The sequence below is a fragment of the Chlamydotis macqueenii genome, chromosome 8, assembly GCF_036417535.1.
Source record: "Chlamydotis macqueenii isolate bChlMac1 chromosome 8, bChlMac1.mat, whole genome shotgun sequence".
Classification (NCBI taxonomy): domain Eukaryota; kingdom Metazoa; phylum Chordata; class Aves; order Otidiformes; family Otididae; genus Chlamydotis; species Chlamydotis macqueenii.
The window spans coordinates 15,212,903-15,233,539 of NC_141563.1; the positions used below are offsets into that span (position 1 = coordinate 15,212,903).

The window sequence follows — 20,637 nt, forward strand, 5'->3', positions numbered from 1 at the left end:
TTCCCATGGCAGAGGTCTTGGGAGGGCAGCGGCTGAATTCAACCTCAAGATCCCTCCCGGTCCTCAGCCATCCTATAAAGCGTTAAAAATCCTTCTGCCCTGGCCTCAGCTCCCCGCGGACTGAGAGCCCTTTGTGTGCGGTGCTGACAGGGCAGCCTGGCCCGTGAAGGCAGGATTGTGCCGGGTTTGGGGGAGAGAGGGGCGATGAATAAACCTCACTGTTTTCCCCCTGTAATTCACCAGATCCCAGAGTTCCTCCCAGGCATGGAGCTGGATGGTCAGCACCCTACCACCACAGTGATTTTTTTCAGGTACGCTGAATGCGGCTCCTTGCCTGCTGAAGTGGAGGCCAGACCCTCAGCGTCCCCCAAATTTTCCGCATATAAAGTTACATGTGGCAGCGACCAACACTTAAACTAAAACAATCACAAAGCCAGGCTGGGAGTCAAGGAGAGACAGGCAGGAATGTGACCAGAACAAGGAGAGCTTGGGGTTGCTCTTCCTAAAGCAGCTAATTCAGGAGCAATTCTGTTGTTTCACTGAAAGCTGCTGTTTCCAGCTCCCCCCAGTTCTGAGTATTACTTATCATCTCTGACCTTGAAGCAGCCAGTTCTTCGTCGTCTGCATTTCGCTTGGCCTGAGCACAAGCTACTGACCCCCAGCACAGGGACAGCATCCACGGCCGCCCCGGCGCAGCTCTGGGAATCAACCGGCTCCACCAGACAAATGGGGCTCGTCGAGGAATCCAGCCCAGATGAGGGAAGGCATCGCTTTGCTCGCGTGGGTCTGGGGAACCTGCTGCGGCCCCATGCCAAAACTCCTCAATTAGTTCCCCATCATTGCCATTCAGCAATAAGCTGTTTACAGAGGAGTTAAAAACATGATTGAGCATTGCTTTGTCTTACGCGCCCTGTTACGGTCTCATTAACACCACCACATGCAAACGAACAAAGGTTCATCATGCACCGGCAGGAGCAACCCTCCAGCCCCACCGCATGCCATCTCACCCCCAGTTTCCCACCCAGAGATGACCAGTGGCCAACACTGGAACTGGAGGGCTCCCATAAGGTTTTCCATAGTTTCCTTCTGGTTCCCACCGTGTCTTGCGCCGTTTTGCCTGTGGAGCATTTCGTTTGGGTGCGGGAGCCGAGCCCTGGCTGCTTGGGGTGGCGAGGGGAGGTGGGCACGGTGGCAGGCAGGGTGCCAGTGCATGGTAGAGGGCTGGGTGCACTCCGGCACTGGAAACGATGCCAGCTGAGGGATTAGGAGAGCTGAACAGACTCCATATCCACAGCATTGCTAGTTAAACGGTCCCGGCAGCTGGGGAAATCCTGACACTTTGGCTGACAAAGGCAGGGGGATCAAGCCCTCTCTAGGGCTCCATGTTAGGAGCCTCACTCTGCAATAATTTGGATTGCCAGCTCCACAGAGCACTTGTATCGATCTCAGCACGTGCAGACCACCCTCCAGCCTCAGTGCTCTTTGGGGTTCCTGCCCCTCTGCTTCAAACCCATGCCAGCCCCTAAACCATCACTGGCGGGTGGAGGTGCTCGGCTGCCACCGGCGGCGTCGGGGTCTGGGTCCCCCCTGTTCAGCTGGGACCCCCTGGGTGATGCTGAGCGGCTGATCTCTGCAGCTGGCGTGGCTGGTGGTGAAAGGGGGGTGAAGGCATCCTGCTCCCAACTTGCGCTCGCTCTGCTCAGGGAGGAAGCCCACGGGGACAGCATCTCTCCCGCGCCCCGTGTGCCTCATTGCTCTGCAACCAAGGTGGGGACGCTGCTGGGCAGAGACGCACCCGGGGGCTCTGCTGTGCTCTCCCCAGCTAACCTGGCAAAATGTATTTGAACACCCTGAAGTGCTTTTTGGGTGTCTGTACGTGGTCAGCAAGTGGCGTGGAACTTCTCCTCTGCCCTTCAGCCTTGGAAGAACTGCTGGTTTCACCAGCCTGGCATTGGCTCTTTTAGAATAAATTGTGTTTTCTTGCAATAACCTTTCAGTGACATTGCTGGCGGTTCAGACACTCAGACCTCAGCTCAGCCCACACCCAAACGCCTGCCTTACGTCCCAGCATTTTACACACCCGGATAAATGTTGCCTCATTTTTACCTACCCCTGCTCTGGGGGTCCTTAGGACGTGCTGGAGTCGTATATCCTAGCTTTCTCTTTTGCAAACAGAGGAGCTGGAACCCTGTTAAAATGGAAGCTGAGGGTATTTCACAGTTACAAGACATCAGCAGCCAAGAGATTTAAGAAAAACAGGAGGAAGAGAGGTTTCCAAGAAAATCCTTGAGGCTGGCAGCCTTGTGCTCACGCCGCAAATCGCTTGCCCTGTGCCTCGTCTGCTCACTCTTAACGTTCACATGACTTGGCTTTGCCGTGATTACCTTACCTGCCAGCTAGTCTCGTCTTAAAAATAAACCCCCCGAGAAGTGCAAAGGCATTCCTGCTGCAGGCCCCGCAGGAATGTGCCGGGTGCCCCACGCTGCCTCCGCCGCTTCGCTTAATCGCCCGGGGAATTCGTACCCTTGGCCTTCCCCACTGCCGCCTTTGCTCTCAGCAGCCCCTGGAGAATTTCTGCTGCGGATGGAGCCGCGCGGCTCCGTGCACGCAGCTTTTACCGAAGTCGGCCTGACGTACACTGCGCCTGTGAAGCTCTCGAAACGCTCCTGGCTCTGGGCATGGGATGGAGCAAGGATTCACTGATTTGGGGTTGCCCTCCAGGCCATGCCGCTCAGCACAGCCTGCTCCATGTCCATGCCAAGCCAGAGACCACCTGGGTCCCTTCTGTCCTCCACGGTCCTGCCCTCTCCTGAGGCGGACGCTGGGTGCAAGATGCCATCATGGCTGCAAGGTGCTCATGGCTGTGCGTGAGGGACACGGCCCTGGGGAACCATGTGCACCCTGGGCTCTGCAGGCTCCAGGACCACGGGGATCCATGCAGGTCCCGTCACGGAGGACTCAATGTCACCGTAACTCCAGCAAGCGCGTTTAGTTCTGCTCCTCTATGCAAATCCTGTGTCTGCTGCCATTTTCGGAGGCCCTGGCAACATGCCGGGGGAGCGGAGCATGCCAGGGAGCACCCACAGGACTGGGGTCCTGCTGGCAGAACGCTGGGAGAAGGAAAAGATTAAAAAAAGCAATGACGGAGGAAACAGGCTTATCGTCTCTCTGCAGAGCGCCGGGGCTCAGCCACAGGGGGTTTTCTCAGCCATGATTCAAAATCATGCTGGGCTCCTCCATGCAGCCGTCAGCCCAGAGAAAGCCCCGTGGCGCGGGACTGGCAGCCCCACCAGGGTGGGCAGGGGGAGCGGGGACTCCCCAGCTTCTGCTTTATCTCCTCCAGCAGGTTTGCAAGTTCAGGCGTGACCACAGCCATCCGGGAGCAGCCACGTGGGACACCGCAGGGCTTGGTGATGCGGACACGACCCCTAGCAAACCTGGAGGCATCCCTGTGGCCACAGGGGACCCAAACAGTGCCCAAGCTGGGGAGAAGGGGGATGGGCTGGGGAGGGGAGGTGGCACGGCCTCCTGAGGGGAAGCAGAGTTGGGGACATGTGAGGGCAGCTGGGGCGAAGGCTGTACAGGAAGCATGGGCAGAGCATCGGCAGTGGACAGACCATACCCCACCTCTCTCCAGTGCCCAGGGGCTCGGAAGCAGCCGGACCCCCTAAGCCCCGCAAAGGGCTTGGGTCTGGGGGGCAAAAAGGGCTGGAGCAAGGAGACTGCCAGGCACTGGGCGGGTGCCCCGCGTCCTGCCCTGCGGTGTGCTCAGGGCTCGGGACCAGCCCAGCTGTGTCACTCCAGATGGCAGGGATGGGACACGGCGCTGACTCAGGCCTGTGCGGGAGGCCTGGTCCCAGCAGTCAGCTGCCTGTGGCCAGCCGCCAAGCCCAGCACCCTCCCGTCTGAAAAAACCTTAATTTTCGGTTGGCAGAAAATCGACATCCTCCTTTCCAAAAGGTCACCTGGGCAGCAATGCAGCGGAGCGAAGCACGAGGTGAGCATGGGGAAGGTGACCTCCTGAGCCCCCCAGCCTGGCTCTGCGGGGCATCCGTCCCTGGAACCAGTGGGATCAAAAGTCCTCCAGAGAGACAGAGCTGCCATGGCCCCCCGGCAGCCCCCACGGGAGGGAAGACAGGGTCTAGGGTGCTCGAAGGCTGAACCCCAAGCCCTGCCGCCCTGGCCATTGCTGCGTTGGCTGCCCTGGGTGGGCACTTGCCCTCCCACGGGGATGCTGGCACAGCCCGCCGTGCACCCATGGCAAAGCAGCTGCCAGAAATCACCTGGAGTCAAACTCCCCCAGAGGGAAAGATGATGAAAGTGAGTTTTTCTAAAAACCTGCCCAAAAGAGGAGTTTGTGAGTCTGAGGAGCTGGTTCAAAGCAGAGGAAGCAGCTGGTGCCCAAGTAAACACAGAAACCAAAACCCTGCAGCACCCGAGCGGCTGCTCCCCAGAGCGCGGACTGCGCAGAGCATCGCCACGGCCCCTGCCAGGGGGGACCTGGTTTGTATTTGACACTGTGGCCAGAGCACCCTGCCAGCCTTTGCCGTCCTGCCATGCTATTCTCCTCCGCAGTGCCGTGCCCCACCCGCAGCAGGTTTGGCAGCATCTGGGAACCAGCTCTACCTGTCTGCCCTCCTTGCCTGGCTTTTCAGATGCTGGAGGAAAAAAACACCCCACCACCCAGCACCAGCATGCCAGGCAGCGTAAGTTCCCCAGCGCAGCCCTGTGATGGGCCAGGGTAGGGGCCACCTGGCACCATCCCCAATGGCACCCCCATATCCCATGCCAAGGGTTTCCCAGCAGCAACGGGCATGCTGTAGGGCCAGGGAGAGCCCGGCTCTGCCCCTCGCACCCTCCAGGATGTGGGACCCGGGTGCTGCAGAGGTGGCAGGACTTTGCACTGCTCCCAGGTCCCACATCCCACTTCCCCCTCTGCTGCGCACGCAGAAACTCGGCCTCTGCCGGGTTGAACGGACCAAACACGGGAACCGGGGGGATGCATTGGGGAACCCAGCAGGCAAAGGCTGCTCCAGAGCCTCTGGAGGCAGAGGGGCAGCTCAGAAACAGAAATGAGATAGGCATTGGGTAGGAGGTGACTTGGGCAAACACCATGCTGGAAAACATCATGGTCCAGCTCAGTCGCAGCATCCCACCTGCGTGATGGGATAAGGCTGGGCAGCCTTTTGTAGCACAGACCTGGAGCCCTTGGAGGCATATCTCTGGGTTCATGGCAATGCAGCCCAGGCCCAGTGCGGCTGCAGGTCTTTGGGGAGACCAGGGCATTGCAAAGAGGTGGGAGCACCCTCAGGAGGAGCTGCCTTGCTCCCCCCAGCTCTGGGCACAGCTCTGCACCATGCACCAGCTCCATGCAGGCACTGCCATCTGCAGTCAGCAGGTCCGGGGCCAGCCCTGGGCCTCTCCCAGCACGGAGCACACAGCACTGTGACTCTAACCTCTCCCAGCACCAAGCGCGCAGCGCTGTGACCCACGAGTGAGCAGCAACCAACCGCCACGGTCACCCACACCCAGCAGGGCTTCACTTCAGGGCAGGGAGCCACATCCCTGAGCCCACAGGTGCTCGCCCAGCCCGGCCTCAAGCAAGCTGTCAGTTAACGCATGGAGAAACCAGCCACGGGTTCTCCTCCTCTGCCTCAAGCAGTGGGATACGAGCAACTCACCTTGCGCCTGGCTGCTCTGGAGTTGCAGACAGCCCCCAGCAAAACCACCCCCAGCCTCCACCTCCCTCACACTGACCATCAGCAGCGCCTCTGCCCTGTGCAAGGGAGGAAAAGGGGCTCCACATTTGGAATGCAGTAAGCGGTGTATAAAGTGCTCCCTGGGACCCCATGCTGGCTCCTGAGGGAGAGGAGTCTTCCTTGCCTTCCTCTTTAGGCAGCAGCATTTGCAGCTCTGTGCCCTGTTAATACTGACACAAACCCCACTCCTCCGTTTGTTCTGCTTCACACGTGGCCCACACGTACAGCATCGCCACAAAACTGTCCCCCACAAAAATGTGCCCATGCTGAGGCTGCCTGCCCACATCCAACAGGCAGAGACACGCCAGCAAGGAAAGAGACCCCCGCTATAACCGAAGGATAGTCTCTCTGCCAGAAAGTGGCCAAGATTATGTTTTTCAATTAGTTCTGACTCCAAAAAGGAGCCCTTATCCCAGGTGGCGTTAGCTATGGAGCTGTTACCCTCTTGTGTCCATGGAAGGAAAGAAAGCATCCTCCGAGACCACCAAAACAAGACACGGGAAAGTCCACACTGCAGAGGGGAATTTTCAGATGCGTTTATTTCACTGCTGACACTGGCGCTGCAGGAGGCCACTGTTCACCGAGCTGGCCTTCACTGCAGAAATGTCACACCCCTCAGTCACAACAACCCACGTTCGGTCGGTGTCTGCTCACCTTTCAGCACCTTACACGGACCTACATCACTGGGACATTCACCTGTTAGGGACACGACTGAAAAGGATTAAAAATAATGATAACAACAATAAAGCAACCTACAAAGTAACACTTGGGAGGCATCATGCAGAAATCAGACGATTTTAGACTACATGGCAGATCAGATTTGCTAGGTTTATTGGTGGACGAGTGCTAACTGCTTCCCTGCCAGTCCAACATGGTGCCAAGTTGGGGAGCGTACCCAGACAGGGCAACAGCTCTCCGTTTCCTATCCAGAGGCAGGAAAACACTTCCAGGTCACAGTTTACACTTCCAGAACTACACAGGATTATGTGCTTGTAAAAGGTGCTGGGGAGTCCTGAAACTCCAAAACTCCTTTGGTGACGCTGCCTGCTTTCTACCGAGTGACAGACACTTGAGTGCAGAAGAGTGCCTGAGCTGTGGGACTTCTTTTTTCTCTTTTTTAAAATAAAAACAAAAGCTCACTGGTAAAATATTTTTCTTAGCACAGGTGGACCAAAAAAAAAAAATTAAAAAAAAAAAACCAAACCACATTACACTGGAAATATATAGATTGGCCCACGAGAAAGAAGCAGCTATATACTATTGCCCCCTAATGAGTTTTTCTTCATCTACAGTTTCAACTTCCCAAGTGAGGTAGGGAGAGGGTGACCAAAGGGAGAAAAAGATGGTGTTTCCAAAGGATTCCACTGTTTTAAAGTTATCCTTTTGAATCCTTCATGTAAAGTTAAAGTGTTCTTTAAGGAAACACCGCCTTTTTTTCACAACATTCAGAGTTTTGTTTTTTTGGTTGTTTTGGGTGAGAAAAGAGGAAGAAAGAAAACAAGCATCCCAGAGATGAAATGCTGGCAGTTTTGACACATTTTTGGAAGGAAAGTACTTTATAAAAAGGAAGCAAATAATCTAGTGAATCTGCAGATAGAAGGGAAAAATAGAGAGTGCTGACATAGTTTGCACTGTGCCTGCTCCAACGGCGCTTGAATTGCACACCCTGTTCACATGGAAACATACTGTCACACACAGCTGTCAGGAGAGGGAAAGTGGACACTTAAAAACTCGTAGTTTAACTTCGTAGGAATCAGTAATACAGAAGCCTTTCACTGCCCCTTCTAGTACTAGACAGAACATATTTTAAGGCATAATTTAACATCCATTTCTTCCTAAAGCAATTTAAAGTGTAACAAGTCAACATTTCAGACACAGAAAATTCAACAATAGCTATTCTGACAGAGGTGAAAGCTACTATATGTACAGTGCAGTATTTGCCTTCAAACAGGGGGGTCTTGTCTTTAAAAAAAAAGAAAGAAAGAAAAATAACTGCAGACCCAGATTCTAAAAAAGCAAACATTGCCAACACAAGGAATGTTCATTAGAGTCCAGTTCCCACTAGAGCTACCCAACAGGAGGACGTACAATGTGATTATGCTAAACCGCACTGGTTGACTGTTCCCAGAGCGTGCCCCTGGCAGGGGGGCAGAACCATGGGAGGCCAAACTCTGTGCAAACCCTAGTGCAAACTGCCTCAGAGGAAAAGCCTGTAGTCAACAAGCCTTCACACCTATTGTTAGGCTTCACTAAGAGGTGTAGTAGTCAGGTGTAAACCTAACAATTCCAGGACGCTCCCGTAAAGGTGATGGTCCTGTGTGGATTCTAATGCACATCCCCCGTGAACAGTGTCCTGCACACATACACCTGCCAGGCTACCGGCTTTCCCTCTTCCGTGACTGCAACCGGCTCACAGCCACCAGAATCTGACATAGACGATCAACATGATAAAAAACACAGCTACGGCCGCAAGTTTGGCGTAAGTGGAACGCATGTTCAGATACTTCGCATCCTGACGGTACTTCTTGGACAAACTGGACAAGCTGTTGGCCTTGGAATCAAGAGCTGTTAAAGGGAAAAGGAGGAGAAGTTAATCAAGATTAACCCAACCAGATGTTCCCCAAATGTCACATTAACTGTACAAGTTTCTCCCGAGCAGCTGGAAGCACAGTAGTTTCATATGGCAGCACGCCCTGTGCCTATCTGCAGTGCTGTTGTTCTTGTCCTGCTGAGACGAGAGCCACCCAAGCTGGTGAGACACTGGATTCACCCAAAAGAAGCACCAGTACCTGCCAGGTGCTTCAGGACGCAACTGAATCAACCAAAACACCCACTGAGTTCACTCCTTTTCTCAGGAGGCTCAGGGATTAGCACGCCTTTCCCTCCAGTATGCTCTACCCTCCTGCCTGACCGAGGGCACAAGAAACCGTATGCCAAGGAACCGTACCTGAAAGTGCCTCTCCTCGCTGTAAGACTTCCTCAATGTTGGCCACCATAATCCTCTGCACATCTTGCAGCTCTGTGTTGATGGAGCCCAGATTCCTCCTTGCCCGGCTATCAATGTAGAGCTTCTTGGTTTTTTGGATGTAGGTATCTGGAACAAAATGAGGCTATCAGAGAGAATCTCACCTAACACAGAGCTGCTGAAGGAATGGGAACTTTGCTGAGACAGCCAGCAGACTGCATGCAAATATTCACTGGAGCGAGGCCAACAGACTTAAAGCAGGAAACCTGAATCAAAGGACATTTACCATTTCCCTACCACTTCTCTATTCACAAATACTCCTTGCTCAAAACACCCATTTCTCTAGTGCTAAGAAGAGGCTGAACTGCCAATTCCATAGGCCAAGCTGGAGAGGATCCTGTTGCTGCTGCTCCCTCCCAGCAAGAAGTTTCCTAACTAGCCACAACGCAAGGGACCTCACCAAATTCAATGAAGGAATAGGGCCTGGAGACGGTTGGCACCTTCTTGCCATGCTGTTCATCGAACTCCGAATGCAAGTCTTCCAGATATGCAAAGGCCAGTTTCTTGGGGAATGCAGCTTCACACAGGACCAGGTAACACACTCCTTTCTCAATGATGTAGCTAGAAGAACAGTAGACATTGCATTAATCAACCAATTTTGAAACTATCCTATCAAACCCCACTCTGCATACCTTTATTCCTATGAGGCAATGAGAACTGGGTACAGGGAATTCCAGTTTGCCACATCTGGATCAGGTGTAAACCTTTCTACAAAGTAATGACTTATTTTTCCTTTGCCTAAAATAAGTTATCTTGTAGCCTCAGATCTATACCCGTGCCAAAAGCCCTGAACTTTGACTTCACTGGAACAAAAGTTGGCCTGCGAGTATCATTAGCTTAACAAAATACCAGCAACAAAAGTATTATAATTTTGGAGTAAAAAAAAAAAGCAGGACGCCCTCACTCCCTCCTGCAGTTGGAGGGAGGGGAGCACAAGGAAGTTTGCCAACAGAGTAGTGGGGAAGGTGGCCAACACAGCCCTGAGACAACACAGCACAGCCAAGTACCTGAGGCCCAGAAATGGGAAGCTCTGCCCTGAGATTAGGACACGTACAAGAATTTCATCTCAGCCTGCTAAGAAGCCACCCAGTGACTGCCAGCTCCTGCTTCCTGTTTTGGAGGGCTGGGTACCCCCTTTTACCCCAGTAACAGCCTGTTGGCAGATGTCACTATCCACACGCATGACCTCAAAGGCAGCTGGGGAAAAATACTGGTGCTAGACGCGTTCTGGTGACTTCCCCTACAGCTTTGCCATGGGTAAGGATGACTGTGCTACCAGCTCGTCGGCTACAATGTTAGGAGCTCCAAAACACACGTTGGAACAGGAGCTGCTCTTGCTGTGTAATGCTGTTTGGTTTGTTCCTCAGCTGAACATGCAGAGAGGACCTCTTCTCCTCCTCCCGCTGCCCGATCCCCATTGCATCCAATTTGTACTGTTTGCAGAGGTTTAGTGCTGACCTTGTTCCAGTGTGAGCTCCAGTGCCTCCGTCAGCACCCAGAACAGGGGCCTTTCATTACAATTCAGCTAAAAACCCTACTGAAACAAGGGATAAGATAGAACCAATCTTGAGATTGCTTAGGCTTTGTTATAACCGTCTGCTGCTGCACATTGCCCACTACATTTTTCTCCTTGTTTAGAGAATAGAAAAATAAAGGCAAGAGTATTTCTACCAAACCCAAGGGAGTGGAGACACTAGATAGCCCTGCATACACTTTTGAATGTTTATCTACGTTGTTGATGGTGGAATTTAAAGGCTACTTTTATGCTACCTTCCTTTGACTTTCTGCATAACGGCATTATGTAGCAGCCTAGTTAGCACAAAGATTAACAGTGTATTAAAGAATTGACCCAGTCACGAGGGCACTGTAGTTAAATAAGTAGCTTAAAATTTTGTTAATAGCTGCATCAGGCTTACAAAACAACTTCCCCTTCACACAGTTTTTCTAGATACCCCAACAGGTCCAAGTCCTTTGAATGAACCATCCTCAACTTGTCCTGGGCTCGGGACTATCTATTTCCTCTGCTCCTATGGCCTGTGTACGAATCCCACCAGCCTCCAAATAACAACTGATCCACCCCAACGAGAAGCAAGAAACTCCAGTCACTACAATCCGTTCCACAAGCGTGTCCCCATGCTTTTATTCCTTTTTATGTCCCTCAGCTCAGACTGCATCAGTGCACAAGACTAATCCTACAGTACATCACGCCTCTGTGCTTCCCTTGCCCTCGGAGACCTGCTTGACAGCATGGAGTTCCTACAAATCAACAGCCAGATCTTGATTTAGCCACTGTCATGGACAGCAGTATTTGAAAAACTCTTTCAAAATAAGCAAAACTCGTGTCAGATAGGAATTCTCATAGTATTCCCTGAGAGTCAGAGCAGCAAACTCAAGATGAGAGCAGCCTGAGGAACACTCCCCACAGGTCCAGCTCTGTCCCAATGTACAGCTGCAGTCCTGCCTGCAGCTCTTCAGCTGTATTTCTCACTCGCCTTCCCCCTGATGTGACATTAGATGTGTTGGATTTAAAGCTGATCTGTCAAGACCACAGAGAGCAAGCACACCTCATTCTGTCCCAGATTCAGACAATTTTGGCAACCTCTGTTCAACATCAGTGCAGAATTCCTGCACAGCTGGGCTTCTCAGTTTTACACTTTGTACGTGCCTCCAAGCTTCAGCGCAGCAACCGATCACGCCAGCTGCTCTGCAGCGTACACAGATGTTGCCGTTTGCCACTGCTAACTTCTGTACTCCAGATTTCTGCACACTGAGTACAGCCAGTAGGTTTCTTAGTAACAGTGGCAAAGGCCAAGGGTTGTTTTTAACATGACAGGTAAGAGCCACTTCAGCCAAAGGTCAGTTACCAACTGACAGCACAGCAGGCTCCACAGCACACGCACCTGCACAGCCGCGTACACCGAGTGCTGAGCTGAAAGGGTGACACAGCTTTTGGAGGTGATGTCTAAACATTATATCCAACAGATATTGCTTCAGCAGTCGTAGTTTAAGCTTCACATGTCAGCCAGGCTAAACTCTTCTCTGAATTGATCAAGCTAAAAAGGGTCAACACCACCTCAGCAAGTTCAGCAATGTCCTTAGCCACACTTGTAACTCTCACACCACAAATGCTCTGCCTTGATTTGTGCTGCCCTCAGCAGTCAGAGCTCTGATTTGGCAGAAAAAAAAAAGATGTACTGCGCTAACGAACAGCACGGCCATCAGTCAGCATTATTTTAGTCTAAATCTTAAACTCCCCCATTTCCTCCCCTTCCCGTAATGTTGTCACAGGAGGTTTTCAGATCCAAAAGTATTCTTTTTATATAGGTCTTGCCTCAATGTCCCACTTTAAAAGAGGCAGCACTTGAGTGATTTGCAGTAGCAGCTGTCGATTCCTGTGGAACTTGTCTAGGGACTAACTCGACACAGAAGCAGCAGCACTCCTTTCCCCGCCGATCTGCCAGCCAGGTAACCTGGCTGTTTCTCCAAGACAGCTGTCAAAACACGAGCTCGCCCAAGTCCTCCCACCTTGTCAGAACCAGAGACAGTACAGCCACCGTTAAGAGGCTTCAATTTCCTGGCGACTGCAAGCAGCACAGCCTTCCCAGACACAGCTCTGCTTGCGTCATGGAAGCAACACAAGGAGGGATTTACTAGGATCTACACAGACTCTTTTCCAAGGCTTCACTGCCAGTCAGAGCTACACCTCTGCAGTGCCATGGAAGCATTTAAAATGGGAGAGTTTTTAAATTCTAGAAAGTTTTGACTTCTAGAAAGAAGATGGTGCAGAGCAGCACTTTGCCGTTAACTCTAGCATCAGCACCCAAACCCGACAGGAGATAGGGATGGCCAGACTACTTTAATCAGGGTCATCCTCAGGCCGCTATAACTCCCTATCAAAGGCAACCAGAAGCCAAGAGAAAAAAAAAAAAGATTAAAAAAATCTTGTCACAGTTACCATATGTAAGCCAACCACAAAAAAAGTTGCCCTCAAAATCTCATGGCTTTTGCCAAAGATTGCTCTTCCAAAAAACTCCTGTTCCTGTCTTTTGATTTCACTGAATCTTTGAAGAAAGGGACAGGGCAGGAGATTTGCTAAAGGGCCCTTGTTATAGAAGCAGAGACCTAAAGCCAACCTTGTGCCGCATTCAAAGGCCATCTCCCACTCACCCAGCCAGGAACACGCACCTGGTCAGCAGGGCTGGGGGACGGAGAGGGATCCCACTGCTGACAGCGTGGCAGAAGCGGTGCCAAGCGCGGGGAATCTTGGTGCCTCACTGGCAAAACTGCACAACCCTGCCTCGGTGATCTCACGTGGCACTTGATCTCAGAGACTTCTAACACAGTTATTTCTGCTAATAGCACAATCCTGATTCTTGCAACATCTTGGGCTTGATTAAACTCTCAAGCATTATTCTGCTATGTAATTACATGTCACGTAAAGAAAAATTTCCTTTCTTAAACATAAGCTTGCTCTCCTGCCTTTCACTGGCTGTCAAGGTTTCCTCCATTTACTTGCCTTTCCAATTCCCTTGCTATTAATTAGGGAATAAGGATACCTGATCTGCACTCTGTCAGCTTTCATTATTGTCTATTCAGGTTCCCTTGTTAGTGTGCTACAGGACAAAGCCAAAATTGCTTTTAAGTTGGGAGTTTCCAGTTTAGGAAATTTGGCGACAATAAGACTGAATCTACAAGATGGGAGAAAAAAGTTTATCAGCTATTAAGAAAATAATAAAATAACATTAAAAAAAAGTCAGAGACGTTCTACGTGCTTCTACACATGAAGCTAATCCATGACACGGTACGCTCTCACAGGACAGGCAGAGAGGACAATGCTGTGTAAGAAGAGCAGTACTGTCAGACTCTTTTTAGCAAGGACAAAACACAAGAGGTACAGAAGACATGCTAAAGGTGTCTTAGAGGGTGCAAGCAAACAGAAAAAGCTGAAAAAGAACAGAGCCTACATTGTCTTCAGCAAAGGCAGAACTCTGAACCTGGCTGAAAAACAAGTGCCAGACAGCAGCGCCAAGAAGCAACAACTCATATGCTCTCCCCTTCAAGCAGCTAATGTGCTTCAGCTAGCAGGGCAGAGAGTTGAATGACCCGCCCTCTCTCAGGCAGCCAGCTTCCAACAAATCCTCACCCTGGCCCAGCAGTGCCTTCACTTATTTCCGCCGCGGCAGAAGCCGGTTCCCTCACTGCGCGTACAGGCACTTACTGGAAAGCCATGGCTCCTGCTTCGAGAGTGCATCTGGTGGGGGACTGCTCGTTCAGCTTGCGGAAGAGCTGCTTCGCTTGGCTCTGGTACTGCTGCAGGTCGCGGCCTGACTGAGAAGGGAGAACACGTCGTTGGGGGCGGCTGCTACCGGAGAAACAGCCCCCGCCCGCAGGCGGGGGGGGGGGGGGGGCTCAGCCCCAGGAGGAGGGGGAGCAGCCCGACAGCCGCGGCTCCCCACCTCCCACGCGCGAACACTGGGCGGGAAACGCTCGCGCAAGAGCCGCCCGGCTTAGCGAGAAGCGGCTGCAGGGATCCGGCTGGGCCGCCGCCGCCCCCCTCGCGCTCCTCACCGACACACAAGGCCCGCGGCCCGCACCCGCCGCCGCCGCCCCACCTGCTCGTCCTCCTGCATGGAGGCGGCGAGCGGCAGCCCGTCGGCCACGCGGGCGATCATGGTGAGCAGCACCATCTCTGCGGCCCAGCCCCTGCCACGGAGATGGCCGGAAACTACCGCCGCCACATCCGGTACAACCGCCGCCAACGGCACGGACACTTCCGGTCGGCGCACCGGGAAACCGCCCGGAGCGGCAACACGAACAGACCTCTAAAGGGCCGCAGCAGGGGGAAGGAAAGCGAAGGGGAACCCGGCGCAGCCACACCCCTTTCCTGACCACGCCCTCAAACTGTAACCCCGCCCCCCAGCGCGGGTCTGCCCACGCCGCACGTGACTCCTCCCCCTCCCCGCCGCCCGGGGCGGGGCGGCGGCGCAGGCGGCGCGGTGGGCGCGCGCCAGGCCGGCAGCCATGGCGGCGGCTGCGGCTGCGGCGGCGGCGGGGACGACGACGACGACGACGACGACGACGACGACGACGACGGAACGGAGCCGCCTCAGTTTCCCGGGTGCTACCGGAGCTTTAGGTCGACCGGTGCCTATGAACCTTTTCGCCACCTGGGAGATCGACGGTTCCAGCCCTAGCTGCGTCCCCAGGTAACGGGCGGGCAGCCCCCGGGGCCTGAGGGGTTGGGTGCCGGCCTCCTCCGGGGGGTCCCGCGGGTCGGAGGCCCACGCCCAACCCCTCCGGCCCCGGGGGCTGCTCCGTCGACCCCCCTTTTCCCCTCAGCTTGGCGGTCTTTCCCTCAATTTTAGGGTCCCCCTCAGCGTTACCGCAGCGATAGGCAAGGTTCCCCTATCCCTTCACTGGATTTTGGGGTTGGGTGAGGCCCCCCTGAGCCTAAAAGGACGGGGAGTTGGGTGCTGCCCTCTGCATCGGGTCTGTGAGAGGGCCATCCTCTGTCGTGTCCCCTCCCCAAAAAAAAAAACCACTGGCTTGGCATGGGGAGTGTGTTGGTGGCAGGGTTTGTGGTGTCTGGCTCCCTGTCGTGCCCACTGGTGCTCCCCAGGTCCTGCCCGTCTCACGTGGGGTGTCCTGCTGCCTGGTAAATCCCCCCCCCCAACATCCGTTGTTTCGCACTGGGCGTCAGTTTCTCTTCTGTTCGTTTTTTTATCTGCTCCCAGTTCCAAATCTTCTTATGGCTCCAGTGTGTGTGTATAAAACACGGATGAACCCCTGCCTGCTCTTTTTTTTTTTAGCCCACATGGGAGGGATGCCTTTCAGTTTTTATAAAATGTGTGTTTTTCAAGCCTGGCTTTAACAGAATGCCTTTGAGGGTTTAAACATGCTGAAGATGAATCTTGGAAGCGCTCTTTTTTGTCTTTTTTTTTAATGGGGACGCAGCAAGGGAGGAAAAAGGAAACAGAGTCATCAGGCTGACCTCACAGGAATGTAAAGCTTTGCGAGCTTTACAAACCCCCAAAATCCCTCTTGTCTTCTGCACCATCCAGATAGCAAGTTGGGCTTGATGGCCATGCCTCTGTCTTGCAGGGCTAGCAGCTTGCTCATGGGACAAGTAACTATCTTAGGTTAAACGTTTCCCACAGTTGTGGTGCTTCGGCGTCATGGGCAGGAAGATAGCACGGGGTAGAAGAAAACTCAGGTCCTGCAATTGCAAATGATCTTGGTTTATAACAGCTTATCTGTGCTGACGGTGCCTTGGAGTATCTGTCGAGCAGCAACTTTCTCTCCTTGTGTCTTGTTTAGCCTTTCTTCTCTGCAGTGGGAGGCCTTGGAAAGGGAATAGCACCAAGGGGAACCTGCCTCTCTTCAAGGAGTCCCTCTGCTGCAGAAGGAGTTGCCTGTATGGGAGGATCTGGAGGAACCATTGGTGCCCTTTTGATTTTGCACTGGATTTCAGTGCAGTTTGCATCGGCCCTGGTGGTGTACAGAGGACACGGAGGTCCTCTTGTAACGCCATTTTGAAACCTGTTCTCTCCATTCCACCCTCAACTACAGGAAGGCGGTTGGGTTTCCACCTTGTAACAGTTTTCCAACCTCATAACAGTGCCTGTTAAACTGAAATAAAAACCAAACGTCTGTCGCTGTCAAGGACTTTTAGTTCTGCATTATCATTTATGCTGATACTTGCAGATTTGAAAACGAGCTCACAACATAGCTTGCTTGTTTGCAAATCTGTAGATGACCAGAAAATGCAGTGTAAGGACACTGGCTCTGCCTTGATGTGGTAGGGGATAGGGCTGCATCTGCACAGGACTTGGCATTTAGGGTGGGTCCAGGGTGCTGGAATTGTATTGGGCAGCAGATTGCAGGCAGCTGGTCGAGGTGCCTGGAGGAACCTGGGTGGTGCAAGGGTCCTGTAGGTATCTGGGAAGGCAGGGCAGAAGTGGGGCTTGAGGGGGAAATTTTGGAGTCACTGGAGCAAGCTGTGAAGCAGGAGCTGGAGGAAGTGCTTGAATTGCATGCCCTGGGGCCTGAGGCAGCAGTGGGAGGACTGGGGCAACTGGGACCTTCTAGGAAGGTAGTTCTTCTGAGAGGCAGTTTGTGTGTGGTGGTGGGTCCCTCTGGTTTCAGCCCTCTGGCTGCCATCGCCTTTGCTTGCGGTTCTGGGTGCCCTTTTCTTCTAGAGCCCTGGGGGACAAGCGCGCATCCAGCTGCCACGTGTGCTGCTGCTGACCGAATGAGCAGGTCTTTCCCCAGCCCCGCTGGAGGTGGGCTGCCCCGCGTGGGCTGGGCAGGCGTGCAAGGGCTGCCTACAGGGTGCAACGTATGGCAGGTCTGCAGCTGTAGCTGTGGGTGCCAGGTGTTTTCTGTTAATCTGGAGCGAAGTCAGGACCGGCTGAGGTTGCAGGTCCTGCAGCGATGTTAGTCTGGTTGCACAGTGAGGTGTGTGCTCTGCTGCATGTGCCGGGCAAACGCTGAGTTCTGGAGCAGCAGCAGGGGTGCTAACACTCAATTCTGTTGTTTCTAAGCTTTTAATATAATGTCTTGCGATGCTACGTTGAGTCTGCTTTGCGTTTCATTACAGGCTTCGCCACATACCTCTGTCAGAGAAAGCAGGAGTTTGAAAACCCTGAAGTTACACTACTGCCTTTGTATTTTAAGTTCATGTTGTAATGATTTTTTTCTGCAATGATTTTTTTTCTGTGGGGATGTGAAAGGAGGATGTGGAGGAGAGTGGGCATTGGTGTGTGGTCAAGAACTGTGGAACGGCCTTTGTCTCTTCTGAGATTTCCACCAGTTATAAGTTCTCCTCTGGGTTTCTGTTGATGGGCCTTCCTAGTTGAGAAAAGACTTGAACTTGGCAGAAAGTCAGAGGATTCATGGAAGAGGGGCATGTGTTTGAGGAGGGAGTGTTGCTTCCTTCCCTTTTCTTTTTCCTTTAATTAATCTTACCCCAGGTCTAAACCATTTCTCCTACAGTAAGCTGGAGCAGGAGGGGTCGGGGGAAGCAGTGCCTGGAGCGGGCTGTGCCTGTGCAGCCCTGAGTTGTGCGGGTGGGTGTTGAGGTGGAGGGCTTCGTGCGGATGTGGTGTACGTTTCCCAGAGGATAGCTGAGAACTGGACTGTGGGAGGAAGATACTTAGAGCACTGCTCTTCAACGCACTCTTCTTTGGCAGGTGATTTACTGAAAGTCCATTCAGCTTAGGTGGGGGGATGTCAGTAAAATCTGGAAGGCTGCCCTGGTGCCTCTGTAGAGTTTCCTTTTGTGAAAAGGCTGCGTCTAAACTTAAGGAAGAATAATAGTGAAGAACCATAACATTGTTCTGCAATTGTGTGTTTTGAGTGAAACATGAGGTTAGGTGGTGTTTTGCACTTGCACTGGCCTCCCTTTCTCTTCTGCCACTTCCAGAAATTATTTTCTGACTTCTTTCTTCAGCACATGTAGCTCCTGGGGGTTTTGACTGACCATAGTCCTTCTGAAATGCGAGTACTTTCTTTTAGTCATCCCAGAAATGTGCCTCAAACTGTCTCACTATCTGGGCGTAGCTGCCACATACCAGAAGGGAGAGATGCCTACCTTTTTCTGCTGTTTCTTTTTTCTGTGCACTGAAATATTTTCCTTTGTGGAAGGTTACATTACGTAAAGCTCTCCCTACCACCTGTAAAAACTGAGAGTAGTGGTCTTGCTGAATGACTGCAAGATGATCAAAACCTTTCCCTCTGTTTCCTCACACTGAAAAGTAAGACTTATTGGGGGAGTGGGAGAGGCAGCGCTTGTTTTTCTTTTTTTCTTTTTTTTTTTTTTTTCCTTTCCAATCCCTTGATGAAGGTGTGGGTATGAATGGCATGATGCAGCACTGTCCTACCTTGAAGGAGCCTCATGAGGAGGCAGCAGCATGGTGAGGCTGTCTAGAGGAAGAGTGGTCTTGGAGAGCAAAGCTTTGTTGGAAGGAGATCTACTAGAGCAAGAGCAGGAGAGGGCTGGTACTCATAATGGGTTTTGTTTTAGGCTACTGCCTTAATTGCCACATACTTTAAAAAGTTCATGCTAAGCTTTGAACAGCGAAGTGGAGTGTATTGAGACCAAATTGCACATGGAGCTGTGAAGCAGATCTGGGAAAATGATGATAAAAGGGCTGGAGCACCTCTCTTATGAGGACAGGCTGAGAGAGTTGGGGCTGTTCAGCCTGGAGAAGAGGAGGCTCCGGGGAGACCTGATAGCGGTCTTCCAGTACCTCAAGGGGGCCTACAAGAAAGATGGGGAAAGGCTGTTTAGTAGGGCCTGTTGCGATAGGACGAGAGGTAATGGTTTTGAAATAGAGGGGGGTAGATTTAGATTAGAAATTAGGAAAAAATTTTTTACGATGCGAGTTATAGAACACTGGAACAGGTTGCCCAGAAAGGTGGTGGAGGCCCCATCTCTGGAAACGTTCAAGGCCAGGCTGGATGAGGCTCTGAGCAACCTGACCTAGTCAGGGATGTCCCTGCTCCTTGCAGGGGGGTTGGACTAGATGACCTTTGAAGGTCCCTTCCAACCCTAACCATTCTATGATTCTATGAAAAGATGATGCTGGAGATCCAAGGCTGTTTACTGGGGACTACCTGAGCATTTCACTTGCCAGCTTGGCTCTGTAGCTTGCCTGTTGGGTGAGGAAAAGAGAAGGGAATCCACACGTGTCCCCTGGACTCGGACAGGAGGTTGCTGGTGCAGGGATGTTACAGCTTTGCATGCTGTGGGACGGCCACGCAGCACGTGGACTTTCACACCAGCCCTGGTGCGGACATTCCCAAGGGCAATGGAAACTGATTGGGCTGAGGCTGCGGGTTCACAGCAGCTGAGTGGATCCTAACAGTTTGCTCATGCCACAGGCTACATGCTCCTCTCCTTGTGCCAGCTCCCATCTTCTTCCACTGGTCGGTCTCCCTGTTGGCTTTCTGCACATTAATGAGTTGCAGTGTTTTGCTGAGGGTTCTGCAAGCAAGTAAAGGTGACAGTGCAGACCTGCGACCAGGAGGGACACAGTGAGGACTGCTGATTCCCTCTCGCAGCTGAATGCTGGGGGGTTGTGACCTGTGTGAATTCCACTGCTGGCTGTTCTCTGTGAGGGGCTGCTGTAAATGCCTTGGGAAGGGAGAGTCTTTGCCTCTTGGTGCGAAGGATGCATACCTACGCTGGGAACGGCAACTTCGCTTGACCAGTGAGAACATGTTCTGGCCTGGTTCGAGCAAAGGCTGTATCGGCAGAGAAAGGTGGACAGCTTGATAGAGTAATAATTATGATCAGGTGATGCTCTGTAATTAAAAAGCACTGATTAATTCAGGTAGGGAGAGATGTTAATTTCAATGTATCTTAATCTTCAGATCCATTGGTATGCTAACACTTACGAGAGAACTCTTTTTGTTAGGATAATTGCTGGCACGTTCGTTCGGAGCTGGCTGTAGGTTTTTGGTACATTTGGAACCAGGAAAATGTCTAATTACTCAGATGACTAGGTACGTTTCAGAAGTGCTTATTTGGAGGCTTTGTTTTGACTTTGTTTGAATAGCACGGAACGCGTAACATTTTACCACCGAAGGAAACTGAATACAAATGAGCGCACAGGAGAGGCTTTAAAAAAAATTGCTAAGGCGATGTTGAGTGTTTGAGATGCATAAGAAAAAGCATCCACAACTGAGCAATGGAGGTGAAATGCTTGGAGTAAAGCACAGTGGCCAAACCCAACCCCTCTATTCTTAGAGCCAGGAAACCCTATTTCTCCTCCTTGGTCTTTGCAGAAGAGAACAAGATCACAATAACATGACTTAGGGCAAGGTGAGATGATCCCTTGGTGCTCCCCT

General features: G+C 52.3%; 2 protein-coding genes across 10 annotated transcripts in view; one reads left to right on the forward strand and one right to left on the reverse strand.

The window, feature by feature from the left end:
• Positions 1–6,280: 6,280 nt before the first annotated feature.
• On the reverse strand, positions 6,281–14,554 carry SEC22B (SEC22 homolog B, vesicle trafficking protein). Its single transcript, XM_086753954.1, has 5 exons — positions 14,397–14,554; positions 14,003–14,112; positions 9,185–9,345; positions 8,707–8,853; positions 6,281–8,324 (listed from the first exon to the last, which is right to left on the reverse strand). The coding sequence occupies exons 1-5, from the start codon at positions 14,469–14,471 to the stop codon at positions 8,170–8,172; spliced, it is 648 nt and encodes a 215-aa protein (XP_086610080.1). The 5' UTR covers positions 14,472–14,554; the 3' UTR covers positions 6,281–8,169.
• Positions 14,555–14,752: 198 nt separating this feature from the next.
• Positions 14,753–20,637, forward strand: part of PACS2 (phosphofurin acidic cluster sorting protein 2) — an 81,133-nt gene continuing 75,248 nt past the window's right edge. For 8 of the 9 annotated variants that reach the window (XM_086753043.1, XM_086753045.1, XM_086753046.1 and 5 more), the window contains exons 1-2: positions 14,758–14,833; positions 14,867–14,990. In XM_086753043.1, the coding sequence (XP_086609169.1) occupies positions 14,806–14,833; positions 14,867–14,990 (152 nt within the window). In that variant the 5' untranslated portion in view covers positions 14,758–14,805. Of the gene's footprint in view, positions 14,834–14,866; positions 14,991–20,637 lie in introns of all 9 variants that reach the window. The other variant, XM_086753044.1, reaches the window with a different exon arrangement.

Bases quoted from the DNA above. Each gene is read 5' to 3' on its own strand.
- SEC22B (XM_086753954.1), bottom strand. From the start codon at position 14,471: ATGGTGCTGCTCACCATGATCGCCCGCGTGGCCGACGGGCTGCCGCTC. The intron at 14,113-14,396 runs GTGGGGCGGCGG...CTCCCTTCTCAG, and splicing joins CCATGCAGGAGGACGAGCAG to TCAGGCCGCGACCTGCAGCA. The intron at 8,325-8,706 runs GTACGGTTCCTT...TCCCTTTAACAG, and splicing joins GCGAGGAGAGGCACTTTCAG to CTCTTGATTCCAAGGCCAAC.